The 17,997-nt window shown below is 53.1% G+C and overlaps 1 protein-coding gene and 1 long non-coding RNA gene across 3 annotated transcripts in view; one reads left to right on the top strand and one right to left on the bottom strand.

Moving 5' to 3' along the window:
- LOC145722356 (uncharacterized) overlaps positions 1–17,997 on the top strand; it is a 285,608-nt gene that overhangs the window by 135,812 nt on the left and 131,799 nt on the right. The gene's annotated exons all lie outside the window — the stretch shown is intronic.
- The window catches only part of RASSF5 (Ras association domain family member 5), a 64,558-nt gene that overhangs the window by 25,500 nt on the left and 21,061 nt on the right, over positions 1–17,997 (bottom strand). Inside the window, exon 2 of one of the 2 annotated variants that reach the window (XM_081825138.1) lies at positions 15,055–15,176. In XM_081825138.1, coding sequence (XP_081681264.1) covers positions 15,055–15,176 — 122 coding nt within the window. Of the gene's footprint in view, positions 1–2,682; positions 2,893–15,054; positions 15,177–17,997 lie in introns of those variants that run through there. The other variant, XM_081825139.1, reaches the window with a different exon arrangement.

Genomic DNA, 17,997 nt, shown 5'->3' with positions numbered 1-17,997 from the left:
ATGGGGAGGCCTGTCTCACCGCCCCCAACCTCCCACCGAAGGGGCTGGAGGGGGGACTCCTTGGAGGCGGGGCCAGTGACAGCTCCCGGGTGGTGGCACCAGGAAGAGCAGCTCGGTCCCCGCCAGGCACAGGCCGGTCCCCACCAGGCACAGGCCGGGCGGCAGATACAGGTTGTTCTGACAAGGCTATTTATAGCCTCTGTCTTGACGTTGCCGGGATGGGGGCCCTAGTCTCTCAGCGACCGGGGAAACACACAAATGCCTTTCCTTGGAGACAGGAAAGAGGGATTCCCTTAGGAGCTCAGAGGTGATCTGTCTTCGGGTAGGAAGAAAGCATCATCCTTAGGGGTCCGAATGGGATCGTGATAGGGCAGAAGGTTTCTTTGAAACACCCTTCCACAAGTGGCTCTGAGGGAGAGCACGGAGCTGAAGATGGGATTAAAGGCGGAACGACACTTCGAAGGACAAAAGACAGGAGCGTTCGGATGAAGCTTCGCCAGCTCCCCAGCCGAGCGGGCACACAGCCCTTCACCCCCAGACTTTGCTCCCCAGACGGGGCGGCGCTGGAAGCAAGTCTGGGCTGAGGAACGCTGCCCTTCGGCCCAGATCTTCTCATCCAGGGGCTCGGCGGAGGCCAGGCTCAGAGGGGCCATGCCCACCATCCTTTCCCTTCAGAAGCATTCATCCTTATCGCCCCATGCAGGGTCCAACAAATGAGTTTCTTAGAAGGGATTCCTGCCCCCTGAGGGCTTCTGTGCTGGGGCAAAATGAGGTAGGGAGACAGGCGGAGGCCTCATGGTAGGGAATGGATTCAAGAACTAGACAAAGTAAAGAAAGAGCTGATGTGGGCACCGAACCAAAGGAGTATTTTCAGGAGTGATGCTTTGGGAGGTGGGGAGGAGGACAGAAGGCTGTCTGGGCCAAGGAACAAGTAAGTCACCCACCATCCCCAACCCCACCCCAGCATACTTTATTACAAGATATTTCTATCTCTCCCAAGAAATACCAGACACAGCTACCTTTTTCATTTGCCAAGTAAAAGAAACCCCAGCTTTGCAGTGCCCTTTCGTCCTCCCCATTCTGCCAAAAGCCCACCTTCTGGGACCAAGGGCTCACAGCCTGGCAGTAAGCACAGCAGCTAAACTCGGTTTTCAAAACAGGAACCATTTCCTCCCCAGGCAGCAGCAAAACTCTCTAGAGCAATGGTTTTACCTCAGCTGCATATCAGAATTACCCGGGGAGCTTTTCAAAATCCTGATGCCCAGGCTGTACCCCAAGCCAATTAAGTCAGTCTCTCTACTTGTGGGCAGGTACCCACATTTGCTAAAGCTCCCCAGCTAATTCCAGTGTGCAGCTAAGGTTGAGAACCACCAGTCTAAAGACCCCAGACAGCTGGAGTGCCTGTGGGGTGGGGGGTGGGGGGCCGTCCACACAACAAAGCAAGAACCCCAAGACACAGCAGGACACCTCCCCTCGGCAGCCATGCTGTTCTGCACGAGCCCTATCTACAGCCCTACCTACTCCTGCCCCCAGCCCCCCCAGAACGGGCCCTGCTCCCCAGCCTCATGAGGGGGTGCCCCAGATAGCAGGTGCTGGTTCCAGGGGCCCGTTTTAGTTGATTCCTTCAAACACTGATATCAAAACCTTTCTTTTGGTTCTTGGGTGTCTTCTCACAATTAGAAGGTCCAGTACATTTTCGTGATGTCAGAACCCAGGAAATGCAGGGCCTACGGGCAAGATGAATTATTCACAAAGGAGGCCCCAGAGTCAGGTCTGGGGAAGTTTTTGGTTAATCTACCCATGTAGGACTGCTAAATTAATGATGAGCCTGCACACACCTGTGAAACTTAACAGCTCACTTCTATGAGCAGTCCCTGTTAGGCAACCTCTCCAAGGACCTGGCTTGGAATCCTCTCATCTAAATAACATAACAAATAAACAGCTCTGCCACCACTCCCACCAAGGATGATCTGTAGCAACTGGGAGGGTGTGGCCCGGGGACTCAGGCATGCAGGGTGCCCAGAGTTGCTGTAGGAACCACATACAACCCCATTAGGAAACACATACAACCCCCTTTAGGTTACCCCAACCAAGTCAGTAAGTTAAAATGGTAGCAGGACAAAGACTTAGAGAAGGTTTAGTTTGCTTCTAAAAACACCCTGCACTTCTGCAAAGTCGCTAAGTTTTAAGATGGTTTCGGGCCACTCACAATACGGAAGTTTCAACCTATGCATGTTTATCCTACTGGGTGCCATCCACTTTCCACCCAGAGCTTCAAAGCTCAGGCTGGGGGAGTGACACAGAGCAGTTGCCCCTTCACCCTCCCAGGCAGAGGTGAGCATGTCACGAGACCCTGAACCAAGAGCTGTCCCCAAGTCACAGAGAGCCATTTTGAAAAGGTCCAGGCCAGGAAATACTGGAAAGAGTATTAAAAAGAGAAGAGTGTTTGCTGGTGGTCCCGGAAGGGCTCCGGATCCAACCCTTGGTCCGCTCAGCCGAGGAGTTCAAGAGGGTCCCCAGGGCAACTGGCCACCCGCTCTGGTAGCACATGGCCTTGCCTGTTGACCAGGACGGAGGTTTCCCTTCTGGACCGCGGAGGTGATTTCGTCCCCACCCACCCACCCCCACCCCCACCCCACCCCCCCGCAGTGAAAGGCTCTTGCATTGGATCATGATGTTTACCTTGGAAGGATGTTTGCTGTGCACACTTCTGAAGAAGGTGGTCTTGGCAGTGAAGAAGCAGTCCTCCAGTTCCTCCTCCAGGCTGCAGTACCCACTACTCATGCTGCTGTCCACCGTCATCTAGCCCGCGGCCCCGCGAGGCAGCCGGGCGCGTGTGTGACCAGCCGGGCTCCCGCGGCGGCCGACGGAGGGGGGCGGGCCCCGCCCCGGGCCCCGCCGGGCGCGAGCTCCCAGCCCCGCGGCGGGCTGGGGGGAGGGGAGCGGAGGGGGTCACCCGGCCAGCCGCAGCCGGCACCCGCCGCCTCGGCTCTCAGGCTGGGCCCGGAGCGGCTCGGGCCACGGCGTAACCTGCGCCCTTCCCCGCGCGCCGCCCGCGCTGCAAGCTCCGCGGTGGGACGTGGGCGCCCGCCTCGCGCGCCGCGCTGCCCGGCTCACTCGGCATCTGCGGTCTGGTCCCCTCCGCCCCGCGCGCGGAACGCCATCTCGACACCTCCCCCGCCTGCCCGCGCCTTTCCTGCCCCTCGCCCTGCGCGCAGAGGAGTCGGAAGCCACTTCCTCTCGCAAGGTTCCCCAAAGCCCGGCTCGGCTGTCGCGGCGCCCCTCCCCCCGCCCGCCCCTGGCCCGCGCCTCCCTGCCTCACTGGGTGGCCCTGGATCCCAGGGACAGGTGGACCTGGGGCACCAGAGGTCAGGTTAGGGATGCGGGGAAGGAACAGACCAGGACGCACCCGAGGGAGAAAATTCCTTACGGCCTTTCTTCATCCCTCTGGAAACAGCTCATTCTCATCACCCATGATAGCTCATGTTCACGGAGTAGAATGTGCCCTAAGGTCGTCGGCGTCTCTCCTCCCTTCCCCCCCATCCACCTCCTCATCCACTCCCACATCCCCCATTCACAAGGAGCCCGGTCAATCAGAGTGGTTGGAGAAGTAACCGGAGAAGAAGAAAATCGATATCTGGTCTGCCTGGAGAAGCAGCAATATTTTAACTTGGAAACGCCTGAAGAAACTGCAGGGGCCCTGTGACAAGCATATGCAAATCATATGCAAAGTGATGGCAACCTGGAGCGCAAGCCTCCCCTTCCACGCACGCACGCAGAACTTGGCCCAAGGGAAGACTTGGGGATACCAAAGGAGCCTGCACACACCAGCCAAGTGATTTGTACTGTTTTCCTGACAGTCTGGCCAGGAGGGGGTCTTGCCAGTTCTTGTCATTCCCATCAAAGACGGCTCATGTACATGTCCCGGTCAGACTGGATGAAGGAACACCTTCCTTGACTAGGGTTTAACCCTCCAAGCAATTAGGGCGACACTCCCATAACTTTTCAGACCACTTTTGCACAGCAATAGCAGTTAGAGGCACCCCTGCTTGCAAAACTCCTGTGCCTGGTCATTTAACTTGCCCAGCGGCCTTGAGGTAGACATTATTATTCCCATTTTATGCATGAGGAAACTGACGCTCGGAGTCAGACAAGGAGGATATGTGTGCTGGGACTCAGACCCAGGCCTGTGCAACTCCAGGGCCCATGCTCTTAGCTACTAGGACCTACAGTCTTTCCGCAGAAATGGGGCTGTTCTGGCGCGCACTCTGCCATCTTTCAGTGTAGTGGGGCCTGGAGTCCCAGGAAAGGAAAACAAAGCCTTCAGAGCCTGGCAATACTGGGGGCACTGTGCTCACAGAGTCTGCTGGCCTGTGGTCCCTGGAGTGTCCCGGAGGGTGGTCAAGAGGGGTTATCAGGACTCTCTCCAGGTAGGTTTGCATGGCTTTCCCTGCAGGTCTGAAACAATCCAGTCCTGGGGAAGCGCAAGCTGGCCAGAGGGCTAGACTCAGCCCCCGGATACCAAGCTGCCAACTCCATTTTAAGCTCCTGTTATTTTTATGAGGAACCCCCTCCTTCCCCCACCTTAGCCAAATCTGTCAGTGCTCAGGAGGGTTTCAAACTGCAGCCCAATTTGGATCCGTCCTCCCACACAGTCTTTTTCCCAGAAGCCTGTGAGCGCCTGGCAGGTACGAACACGAGACAGCCGAGAGCTGCCACCCTATCGGGCTGGCCACCCTGGGCTCAGGAGAACGGTCCACACCAGCAGCGGGATACGAAGTGCAAGCAAGCAGCTGGGGGTGGGGGCTGGAGTGAGCTACCTGGGGAATTTCTGGGGGAAAAGCTCACATTTTATAGGGTTGAAGAACCTCTGGCTTTGTCTGGAACAATCTTTTCTTCAAATGAGTATTTTAGAGGCTGGGTTTTTTTGGGTTTTTTTTTGGTGGGGGTGTCCCCAGAGACAGCGGTTCAGGCAAAGGAATCCAGTATTAACCTCGCCAGTACCTCCAAGTCCAATGCCGAATGATGAACGCTGCAGAGAGGGGGCTCTGCATGATCCTCGGGCCATCAGCAGCCTACCTGCTTTGTCCAGCCAGCAAAGAAACACACTTTGCTTTATAAAAGGAACCTCCTGGCTCCACAGGAATCCAATACTTAAGAAGAAACAGGCCCCAGGTTCTTTGTGGCCACACTGTGTCCTTGGAGTCATGCAGGGACCTCTGCAAAGCAACTGCAATGCTGCCTATTCAAACTACATATTCAAAATGCGCAATCTTAAGAGACAGCAGGTAACAACTTCTCTGAACCCCAAGGCAAAGTACCCCAGGGGTCAGCATGCATCTCTCCTTCTGAGCAACACGCCAGCTGCCAGACCCAGTTAGGAAAAGTTCTAAGAGACACTGTGTTCTTTTAGGGTGCTGCTCCATGCCATTCCAAATATTATGAAAAACTAGTGTCTGAATAGGGCTTCTGAAAGCCTTTTTACCATTCAGTACTTAGGCGGCTCCAGAACCTTGAAAGCAGATTGTTATACCGATTTTACAGACAGGAAAGTGAGGGAAGTAACACGTTCCATCACAGCTCATGCTTTCCAAGTCTCTTCCCTCCTAGTTAGTGTCTTTCCCCACCCTGCTCTACCCGTCAATGACTCCAGGCCTGCAAGGGAGCCACGAGTAAGTAGTCAGCAACACAGAGACTGTGTTGGTGAGGACCCAGGGACTAGAAGAAATCTGCAAAGATCAAATACAATACAATAAGCTGGCCAGCCTCCAGAAGGAAAAATCCAGACCGAAGCTCCAGGGCGGGACGTAAGAGAGGCAGACTGAATTCCTTTCAGTGTCTAATGACCCCGTCCAGCACCTCTTCCCTATGAATAATCAGCGCTGAGAACCTGGGAGAGGGGCAGAAGGGTCAGGGGAATGCCGGAGCCTGGGCAATAGCCTTTTGAGCCTCTGGCGGTGAACACACAAAGAATAGGGACTGGCTGGCTGTTCTTGTCCCTGAGCCCAGGAAGAAGTGTCCAGACCTTAGGCTGCAGCCTCCGGAGCCTTAAATCCAAGGCATCGTGCCAGGGTTCAGAAAGCCCCACTGAAATGGTGAAATGGGTGACTTTCCTGGCTCAAAGTTTCAGATGATGAAAGACACTATTTTAAGCTTTCTTCCTTTCTCAGATGTGATCCTGACATGTGCCCAGATCCCCTCGTTTAATCCACCGCGTGGTTCTATGTGTTCCAGAAAAGCTGTATCATAAGACTGGGAGTCAGGAGCTGCTATTCTTGCCCAGCTCCAACTCCAGCTTGATACGGCATCTGGAGCAGCTTTGCACTCCAGGATTCCTCAGCTGTCCGGCTGAAGGGTGTCAGGGCGGAGGTCAGATGTGGGGCCTTGTGACTTAACGGCATATTCAGAGGCTGAAAACCAGGGCGAGGTGCCACTCGCCTGCTGAAACAGAGTTTGAAATTATTCTTAGCGGGTATGTGCAGGCCTTGTACGGCTAGCTTTGTGTGTATCGTTTCATTTAATCCCCACAACAAACTGACAAGGACGTTGCAGCTATTATCTCTATTTTACAGAGAGAAAAAGGAGGTTCAGGCAGGTTAAGCAATTTGCACAGAGTCATACAGGCTAAGTTAATGGAGGAGCCAAATCAACGCCGCTGGTCTGACTCCAGGACCAAGTTCTGGAACACTCTATAGTAGTACAGTACCCCATGATTGCTCCCGTAATACCTTCCGGCCTGAAATCAGAGGCCATCACAAACTAGGCAGGGACTGCTCTCCCAGTCTGCCTATGTCCCTGTCTTTCCTTTAGCTCGTTGGGATTTTCCAGGGTCCAGCCCTTGACTGTCTTCTCGTCCTGCCCACGCCCCCTCCCTGCGCTGGGAGCTTAGTCTGATGTCTGCCAATGGTATCAACTCTACCTCACAGACTCATAACTCAGAGTCCTCTCCCTCCCAGGTAGCTCCAGATGGATACCTGCCCCAGCTCACCAAGTACCCAGCGCTCCCCTTTGCAGCCTCGCTGGCAACCAGTCCAAAACTGAGCTTGCTATTCCCTGCCTCCCCCTCCACCTTCTCCTTCACCATTAGTACTTCCTAGCTCAACGAATGCCATGCAGGTAGATTTTTGCAAAGCCTTCTAGTAGTTTCCTTTGTTGCCTTCTCTGCCTTCTCCAAACTCACTGCCCCCTTGTTGGCCAAAGTCACCCTTCTATACTAAGATCTGATCAGGGTTGTTCTATCATAAAACCTTCTATTCAAATTTCAACTAATAATTATTGAATAACTATTACTCATTACTATGTGTCCAACTCTAGTTGCTTATTCTTTCAGCCCTTCATTTAAGAAATATTTACCGGGCACCTTCTACATGGCAAGTACCAGACTAGGAGTTCGAATTCAGGCCTGAATAAGACGTAGTCTCTGCCTCTTACCACACACACTCTAATAGAATAACATGAAATAAGAAGTTATATTAGAGTTGCCAAGCTCTTGTACATTTCCCGATCTCACTGGATCGGCACAACCGTGCAAGGAGGTATTTTGCAGATGAGTAAACTGAGGCTCAGAGTGGTTCATTTACCCAAGGACACAGAGCAAGTAAACGGTAGGATCTGATCTCAAACCCAGACCCCTGTGTCTGATAGCTTTCCATGACGATTGTTGTCCTTCCTCCAACAACTCCCCAGTGCCTGCAGTGATGTTCCAAACTCCAGAGCGGGTCCTCAAGGCCCTTTAAGGCCCTTCCCAACCCGTGCCCAGCCAGCAGTTCATTCATACCCACCTCCGGCCACAAGACAGCCTCCCTCCTTCAGCTGCACGGAATTTGTTTCACGTTCCCGGCAGCTGCCCTGCCCTCTTGTGGTTTGTCTTGCTGTTTTCTCTGCCTGTCAGAATCCCCCAAGTCCTCCTCCTCTCTTCCTGACACATATTCACCAATCACGACCGGATCGCCCCCACCTTCCCCATGCTTTCCAGAGGCAACCTTTCCCAGATGCCCTGGGTGTGGGGGGGAGGGGTTTGAATCTTAAGAATTCCACTCTCCATCCCGAGAGCATCCTTTGACAGCATTATACCAGCTGCGCGGAGCCGAGAGCTCAATTTCTCCCCAGACGACTTCCTGTCATAAAAGGTGAGTGGCTACACAACACTTAGGTTAGACTCGCAGGGGATTCACTTTCTCGCGGCTTCTAGCCCACCCAGCACTTCTGTTGCTTGGCTGCTAGGCTAACAGCTTTGATAGGACCCTTCCACTTAAAAACCCTGAATGCAGTGAAATTAGCCCAGACCAAGAGGCACGGGTCCTGAAGAGCTCCTGCCAGGTCTGACTCAGGCACAGGGAGACTACCTTCTAATTGGCCCCCTCTCGTCAGACTAGAGAATCACAAAAGATGTTTCTGACCAACAATCCCCATCCCTCATCTGCCCCTCTCCAGGCAAGACCCGTTAGCCAGGTCAGTGTGGTCACCGGCATGAGACATGATCAACTCACCCGCTATGACACATAGAAGAGACCTCGCTTCTTCCTCAGAGAGACTCAGGACTGACCTGGCCCATCCAGAGGACTTGTCAGGCAGCCACTGTTTCGCGGGTAGCAGTAGGGGGTGGGGTTGTGAGGAACACCGGGAAAGGTCTCGGGTACTTAAGGATTACGAAAGAAATAAGCTCTAGAGCTCTGTCCCTCCTCAGATCCAGGTTCTCAGGTGCCTCCTCGTTGGAAAGCCTTTCGGCTCTGCCCAATCGGAAACAAGCTCCGTGGGTTGGCCTGAGCTGGTCAGAGACGCCTTGGGGCAGCTCCTGTGAAAGGTGGCTGTCCAGTGGAGATGCATCACTGACAGCCTTGGCCAGCACTTCTGGCTTCTAGAGCGTGGAAGGAAGTCTGTGGAAGGTGGAGCGGCTGTCTCAAATGCAGCCGGGATGGAGCAGGACAGCTGGGGACTGGCTCCTGCCTTTGGCACATATGGGTGGGCTGGCAACAAATGAGATAAAATGGAATCATAAAATACATTCAATTAATCCAAAATAAGACGGGGGAGGGGGGGAAGGAACAAAGAACAGAAAGGACAGACAGAAAAAAAGAGAAAGATGATAGACTTCAAATCTAATTATACCAATAATCACATGAAATGCAAATGATCTAAATAACCCAATTAAAGGGCAGAGATTATCCAATTGGATTTTAAAATAAACAAGATCCAACTATTTGCTGTCTACAGGAAATGAGTTTTAAATATAAAGACACAAATAGCATAAAAGTAAAAGGATAGATTAATAAATATCATGCTCGGAGTAATCAAAAGAAAGCTGGAGTGGCTTATATTAATATCAGACAAAGTAGATTTCAGAGCCAAGAATATTACCAGGGATAAAGAAGGTTATTTCATCATGATAAGAGGTCAATTAATCAAGAGAACATAATAATCCTAAATGTTTATGTACTGAATAATGGAGCTTCAAAATTCAGCAAGATAGAACAGTAAGGAGAAATGGGCTAATTCACAATTATTGTTGGACATTTCAATACCTGTCCTTCAATAACTGATAAAAGAAGTAGAACACACGGTGTGCCTTAACAGATGTGAACTACTGTTGTTATCAGTCACAATCCAATGTGATACACCCTTGTCGAGCGTTTCTGAGAGACCTCGGACCCCGAATCCGCGGAGAAGGCTGCAGGTGTCCGTCAATAGCGTGTGTTAGGGAGCGGCGCAGGGACAGACCCCGCCCCCCAGGCTCTCCCGGCTTGCTTCTGGCTCCCCCGTGTGGAAGTTCTGGGTTCAGCACGGGGCCTTTGGGCCGAGGGTTGGGGCAGGAGTGGCCAGGGTTCTGGAAAGGCAGAGACCTGGGTATAGAGAGTCGGTGGCGCGCCTGCGGGAGGGAGCACCGGGCCAGGAGCCAGGAAACTCGGCTCTCCACGCCAGCTGAGTCACCACCACCACGCAGCAGCTGCAGGGGCTGACGGAGGTGATTCTAGCCGGGGCCCTGCTACGGAGTGACAGCAGAGGGTGGGGGGTGTGGGGGGTGGTGTCAGAGACGTAGTAGCCAGCACCCTGGGCGGCTGACCCACCCTGGACCTTGGGAAGCCGCCTGTCTGTCCCTTTGGTGCGTGGGGACAGGGTCTTGGTCTTTCTGTCTATAGTGGGGAGCAATCCATAACTGTAAGTCTTGGAGCAAAAAGGGCCTGCCGACCACAAAGTCAAAGTGTCCTGGTCTTATGTCCAGGACGTAGCCCATCTTTCTAGTATTTCGGAGAGGTGGCAGAGCCAGATCATGAAGGATTTCTGTGCTAGTCCAGATTTGGATTGATCTCGGGGGCCTTGGGAAGCCGCTGCGGGTTTTCATCCCAGGGAGGACAGGATAAACACTCCAGTAGGCCGTTGGAGGCGGCAGAGACAGCCCTGGCCTGCTACCTGGTGATACGCAGGACTTGGTCTGCACACGCTCTCACACACATCTTCCCTGTGGAGCCTCGCGACCACCCAGCACACCACCCACTTCTCAGAGGAGAAACCCAAGGCCCAGAGAACAAGGAGGCTTGCCCTGGGTCACATAACCAGTACGTTGTCTACACAGTCTGGATCAGAACCTAGCTCTTCTACCACTGAGAAGCTCTTTGCTTTCTTTAAGAAAATATTTATTGCTTTAAAAAAAAAAATTCTACCCTGGAAACATATGAGAGCATCAGTTATTCAAACAGCACTGATGCAAACAGCAAAAGCTGAAACTTGTCTAACTCTACCCCTTTGGACTCCTACCCATCCCCAAGGTGAAATCTCTTCAGTAGCTTGCCGGGTGGCGTCCAAGCCCTCGCTCTGCACTAACACACACACACACACACACGTACGTACATGCGCAAAATACAGATAGGCTTGTCCTGTAAGTACCGTGGGGGTACTTGTTCTCACTTCGCACTATTCCCTATCGTACATACGGATCCAGCTCTCCTTTGGATGAGTGCCTTAGCATTGGCTTGGACAGCTGGAATTTTCTTCCCAGCTACTTGGGCTCTCTCCACTGCTCACAGCAAGCCTTAGGCAGCGGCTGGACCCAGGGCCCTGGTCATCGAAGCACCGATGACCTAAGACACTAGCCTCTGTTCGCAGCATTTCCCGCTGACGGCATCTGAAACAATTTTAGAGCCGTGCCTGGCTCAATAGATATATGTGGAAGGAATCTGAGGCAGTCCTTAGAAACACACTGTTCTTTTCATTTTAAAGATTAAGTATTGGGGCACCTGGGTGGCTCAGATGGTCGGGTGTCTGCCTTCGGCTAGGGTTATGATCCCAGGATCCTGGGATCGAGCCCCGCATCGGGCTCCTGGCTCAGCGGGGAGCCTGCTTCTCCCTCTGCCTCTGCCGCTTCCCCTGCTCATGCTCTCTCTCTATCTCTGTGTCTCAAATGAATGAATAAAATCTTAAAAAAAAAAAAAAAGATTAAGTATTAACGGAATAAAAAAATCCTCCGTACATCAAACCAGTGATTCGAGGGTTTTCAAAATTTCCTTTAACACACGTTTAAGTTTAATAAAATGAATCTATTTAAAGAGAAATGTTAGGTAAATAGTAGCGCAGGTGGAACGTGGGTATGGCCAGGCTCCCAGGTGTGGAAAGTACCTGAGTGAGGTTTGGGAACTGCTGAGGGAGGGGCCGGGCTGGGCGGCCAGAAGCAGCCAGGATCAGGGAGGCTGGCTTCCAGGTGCCCCACTCCTGAAGGGGCAGGGGGAAGGGGGAAGGAATCTTCGCCAGACAGACACCAGCCGACTTAACCCCGGGCTCTAAGTGCTTTGAGTGGAGGGAAGAGTGCTTACGATTTTGCTCGTCCCCTGCACATCCGGTGTACCGAGCCAGAAGGCAGAGCTGCCGGGACCTTCCTGGGCTGCCGTGGGTTGTGAGAATCAACAGTTGGGGCCAAGACCTTCCACTCCGGGGGCCGCCTCCCCAAAGGCAATGAAAGGCGTAGACCAAACTGGCAAACTCGCAGGCCATTGTGAGGGCACTGGGGAGTCCCTGAGGGTTTTTGTTTTGCTTTGCTTCGTTTTTTTCCACCAGAGGAGCAACTTTAAGACCACCTGAAGTGTAAGGTCTTTGGGATGTAAGTGTCCCATAAAGGAACTACAGCTATGCTGGCCATTTATCGTGGTGTTCGGCCAATGCCAACGATGTTCTCTAGGAATCAGGCTTCACATGAAGAAGGGATCTGGGGTGCATGTGAAGGAGTTTTGCGAGGTGCCTAAGGAAAAAGTCACATGTCACAGACCTTAGAGATCTCCAAGGAAAGACTCTAAAAGCACCAGTTCTGTGCTGGAGAAAGCACAGGCAGCTGCCCTTCCTCAGTTTCTCTGTGGGTGTCTCCCACACGGCCTTGTGAGTTTGCGCGTGGGGGCCCTGAGTGCATCTCTGCCCCCTCTCCCTCCCTCCGTGCCTCCCTCCAGCTTGGCAGAGAGAAGACAGCCAGAACCTGGGATTACTCCTTTTCAAAGGTGGAGGCCAAAAACTTATCTACGGGGTGATCTCAACCATGTTTTGAAAAATGTATGGATGTACAGGAGGAAAATATGAAAATGTTAACGAACAGTGGTCTCCTCTGGATGGAGGAAAATCAGTGATTTTTCTTTTCCTAAAAGAGTCAAGAGGAGAAAGGACACCAAGCTGAGACCGCCCAGCAGCCTTATGCCCCCCAAACTAGCTGAGCTCAGACGGGGTCACAGCAAATCCCCCCAGGAAGATGGCACTGGCTCATGAAGCTAGCTCAGCCCGGGTGACCGTGTCAAGGTGAAAGAAAGCTCCATCCTGGTATTTAACTGAAAATCAAGTCAAGGCGGAAATCAGCACAAACAAGCTTTTTAGAAAAGGGGAGTGAGCCTGGAGCAGGGCCCAGGTTTTATTGATAGAAGGCTAGGTCCTGCCCTAGCTGTGCTGAAGCATGCAGTCAGGCCCGTCCAAGGCAAACATAACAGCCTGACCCAGCCGGCAGGGAGCGAACCCCACTCCGGGCCATTCGCAGCTGGGGGCCGTTCGGCACCCACGTAGGACTCTTGGATCCTTCCATGTGGTTCTGTATGGCTCCTTCTATAGTTCAGTGGTGGGTCTACTCTGGACACAGCCTTGATTCAGCTTGCCAGAGGGTTCTGAGGTTGAGTCCTCTTCCCAACAGAGGAAAAGGGGCCACTCTGCTTCCAAGTACTCAGACTTGGAAGCCCCTGTTTGCTGTTGACATCCCGAGGAGACGAGGTATAGAGCAAACTCCAGGGCCTGCCCTGGGGCCTTCTGCCCACCACACCCGCCCCGCTAACCTGCTCCAGGGCAGGATTTCTCAACCTCCGCACTGTTGACATTTTGGGCCAGATAATTCTTTGTTGTGGGGGCCTGTCCTGTGTCATGGAGAGCGTTCAGCAGCAGCCCTGGCTCCCCCCACCAAATGCCAGTAGCATCACCCCAGTTGTGACTACGAAAAATGTCTCCAGAAGCCGACGTTTTAGGAAATGTTGCTGTACGGTGTGCTCTGTGACCTCCGTCTTATAAGGCAAACCTTCAGCGAAATTCTGCATCATCCACTAGGGTTTGGGAGGTCAGATTTGTCTCCCTTTCCTCCTCACCCCTCGTGGGGCAAGGCCCTCCCAAGAGGCCTGCTTACATTCAGCCTACGCTATAAACAGTTACTATTCCAAAGTATGTGGAAGATGCACAGAATTTTTTAAATATATATCTTAGGATCGATTCAATCTCATTCTTATAAAACCATACATGATATTTGCTTTCTAGCAATGCTTTCCTAGTGGGAGAAAAAGGGGTGAGGGGAATCGCAAGAAGGCTGTTAACACCCATAGGCAAATCTGGTGACTACTGTGGACAGCTAGTCGTGGGCATTGGGGCCGGCTTGGGATTTCCCAGGGCCACTGGTATTCTCTTCAGAAAATAACCAGTCATTCAGCGCCTAGATTGTCTCTCACAGCACCCTGAGCACCCTGAGCTTTTTCCTCATAAACACGAGGCTTATTTGTTTAAAAGTCTCATTCTCCTACTCTGCTGCAAGCACAGGGAGGCCAGGGGCCATGTCTGTTCCCTTCATCACGAAGTCCTTGGCATCCCTGGTCCTGGCACATGGTCAACCTTCAAAACGTATTTGCTAAATGAATAAATGAATGCTATCTGGGGACCCTCCTTACTTCCTTGACCAGCACCCGTGGACTCATACATTAAGGATCAGATCAAATGTCACCTCCTCTGGGAAGTCTTCCCTGATTTCTCCCAACAGAACCAATTGCCTCCTGTACTCAAAACACTTGATTCATACTTTTATTGCAACATGCATCACGGTATATACTATTTGGTTGTATTCTGCCCACCCCCCTCCCCCCCACCCCGCCAGGATATAAGCTCTCTGTGGATAAGAACGGTGATGTATCATTTATGATCCCCACTCTCCCCAGTGCTCGGCACCCAGGGGATACTCAGTAAATGCTTGTTCAATGCGAGAATCAGAAAATGTTCTGTCTCCATTCCAAATCCTCGACCTCAAAGTTTGGACACATCCTGGTTCCAGTGCCTTGGCAAAACCCAGAACCAAAGCTGCTTTGGGCATCAATTCTCTGGTTCTTTATCACAGGGAAAGAATATCTGCCTGGCCCTTCTGAAGTTGAATCTTGTTTGGCTGCCTGATTGGCAGTCGGGATGATACGCTTGAGGAGCCTCAGCCCTAACATCCCCACTGCCCCAGGGCTATGAGGCTTCCAAGGACCTTTGCGAGCCTTCTCTCCTTCCTGCCCTCACCTATACCCACACCTCTGGCTTGGAACCCTAGGCCAAAGCAGGCCCTGTGTTTGGTGAGACCTAATGAGGACTTCTGAATATCTACACACTTCTCTGGGTCACTGTTCCAGTTCCATTTTCCCGTTCCCTTGAAAAGACGTGTGTCTGGCCAGAAGGGGACCCCAGCATCCAGCATGCGTGGAATATTCATACCTCCTCCTGCTGACCAGAGCTCCCGAGCAAAGAAAGTGGAGGCTAGGATACCAGCAGAAGCCGCTCCCAGCCTGGTCCTTGAGCTCTGCTGCCTACCTGGCTGAAGATCGGAGTGAGGGTGCTTTCTGGAGAGGGCCTGTCCTGGGATGGGCCTTCCTGTCGACTGCAGTCCAGCTGGATCAGGTGACGGCACTCCGGGTGGCAGGTGAATTTACAGTCTGGAGGGAAAGAACCACCGTCAGGTAGGATCCTGTCCACTTCCAGCGAGAGAAATACCCCAGGAGACTGTGTTTAGCTCCAGGAAGGAAGAACGTGCAGGAGAGAAGTGGAGGGTGGGAGAACAGCTCGGTGCCACCAGGGATGGTGAGAGTTAACAACACGTGTTTACACATTGGCAAACTGTTTTCACCTCCATTATTTTGTGTGACCTTGTAATCATTATTATTGCCACTTCACAGACAGGAAATTGGGGTCTAGGGACCTTAGGGACTTTCTCAAGGTCAGATCATCTGACTTCAGGCTGGTGCTCTTTCTTTTAATTTACATTAATCACCAGGGGTCACGGATCCCTAGAGAAAGACTTCACTTTTCTGGGCCTCATTCTGCCAACCTGTAAAATACAGGTAATAGCTTCCCTGCCTGGTGCACGAGGAGCTTTCTGGTTCCAGGGGAGAACAGGTCTTAACAAATTAAAAGTGCCTCCAGGGACAGAGGCATTATCATCCACCGGAAGGGCTGTTTCCTGTCTCTGACCCTCCCCCAGCTAGAAATGTGGAGGTGGCTTCTCTAAGCCAGCTGAAAGGGCCTCTAGACAACATCCCACATCAGGTGCCCCAGGGGAAAGCATACGTTTTATAGACAATGTTCATTTCCATGGAGGCAGGACTTAATCTCCAGGGTTGAAAAGAGCCTCGGGAACTACTCTGGAGGTGGGGAGACCAGGGCTCAGAGGGGTAAGTGAGGTTGCCCAATGACACACAGCTCAGTGGCAGGGCCTCTTGGACAAGACGCAGCGAAGCTCAGCCAGGCAAGGGAAGAGTGTGCTGTGGAGGATGGGGGTGAAGCGAAGGTTGGCAGCAAAAGAAATCCGTGCAAGTCCTTGAGCAGGCGAAATGCTTGGGTTTGTTCCGGTTTGAGGTAGGGTTCCCACAGAGAGCTGCTGGGCCAGCTGGGGTCACCTGTCCTGGAGGCAGAAGACCCACCGGGCAGGGTGCGGAGTGTCTCGAGAGGACTGGCTTCCGGACTGTGCAGCCAGGTGCGTGGGGATGGGCTGCTGTGGGCAGGGTTTGTGGCCAGGGACACCACAGCCCACACTTGTTTGGATAACCTGGGGACTGCTTTTGGCTGATAAGAGCTCAGGCTCCTGACACCCCTTTTCTTCCTTGTAATGAGCTCCAAAAACCGAGCCCGTTTGGACTCTTCTTTTGAAAGCTGCTGTAGCACACTCCATCTTGGGCCAGCGGTGGGTCTCCTCTTCTCCCACTCTTCTGGGGGAGTTTTGGAGGGAGACCTCCACTCTCCCCAGCTGCCCTCTTCCTTTGCACCCCCAAAGGTGAGCACCTGGGCCACATTCCTCACACAGGTTTTGCCACGAATGTCTGCAGGGGAGCACCCTCACAAATGCGGGGACGCACAGAGATTCCAGAACCCCAGAACCATCTGACTCAATGGTCTGAAGCCCTCGGCCACCCTTCTAGGATGGCATTTAGAAGTTCTCCGGCTTTCCGGCCTCCTGCCCGAAGGCCACCATCGTCTCCTCCTTCAGACCCCACCCTTGTGTAGGCCTTCCTGACTCTCCTCCACAGAAGCCTTCCCCTCACCTGGGGACGGACTGGCGAAGCCATTGTCTGAGGTAGGCACCCCATGCCCCCAAGCGCCCACATGCATTTCTGCCCCCAGCCCCCAGTAGGAGCTCTCTGCCTGGCACAAGGACAGCTTCACACCGAGTGGGGTGAGCGGCACAGGGGGATACGCAGGCCAAGCGTCCCTTGCTCGCAGTGCCCAGAAATGCCGGGCCTTTGATAAGGCAGTCCCGAGGCCAGAGGCCGCACAGGGAGCATTGTTCGGGCCTCCGCTCCGGGGCCGCCCCTGTATGGCATTGGCCGCGTGCGGAGCGACGAGCAATGCCCCAGGGATGCCGAGAAGGGGAAACAAGGAAGAGGAGGAAGGACTGGAAGCTCTCCAAACTACAGCAAGCAAGAGCTACTGCCAACTCACAAACGGGACAGCATCTCGAGATAGGAGGAGGTCTTCCAGTCTCTTCTTTGAACTCCTGGTACCGCTGACCCAGGCTCTGTATGTCCCTCTGTGCATCCAGTTCTCTCATGTTCCGTCTGTCTGTCTCTCCCTCTCTCTGCTCTCTCTGACACACACAAACACACACACACGCCCCCTGAAAACAGCACCAAAACCTCAGAAAGTTGTTTTTTTGTTTTGTTTTTTTTTTACAGTCCCAACGCTGAGCTGGACAGAGCTAGGGAACAGAAGACTCCAGGAAGAGTATTTGGGGATTTTATAAAAGGCACATTTGAGCGCCAATGACTTTGTTCCACCAGACTGTGTAATCACAGACTGTAGCAAAACCACTGGAACACATCTTGATACTTCCAGGCCCCTGGAAATGCCAAGCCCAGGGCTTTTCGGCCAGCAGAGATGAAGTCAGAGCCCCCATGCCCTTCTCCAAACACGGAAGCAAGCCCCACCAGCCCCAGCCAGTAGCCTGCAGGCCTGATGTGCTCCTGTGGAGAGTTCCAGGAGATTCCAAAGGCAGGGTGGCATTCCCCTGGGACCTGGTGGGTAACCCCCACAGGCCATCTTTCCCTCAAGACAGTTCATCTGCCAAGCCATGGTCCTCCGCAGCCTTCAGCTAGTGCTCAATCTGGACACAGAAAGGGAGAGGGCCCCTGGGTGGCACAGGACCACATAGGCCCCCGGGAATGGCTCAGCCTTCCCTGAACAGGCAGCACCACCATCTTTGGCAACAGCTCCAATGTCTTGCGCACAGACCTCCCCACGCCTGAGGGTGAGGAGGAATGAGAC

This window comes from Leptonychotes weddellii, chromosome 6 (genome assembly GCF_054177405.1).
Source record: "Leptonychotes weddellii isolate Sample4059 chromosome 6, ASM5417740v2, whole genome shotgun sequence".
Taxonomy (NCBI): Eukaryota; Metazoa; Chordata; class Mammalia; order Carnivora; family Phocidae; genus Leptonychotes; species Leptonychotes weddellii.
Note: the sequence above shows the minus strand (reverse complement) of the source record. Positions and strands in the feature narration are given on the sequence as shown.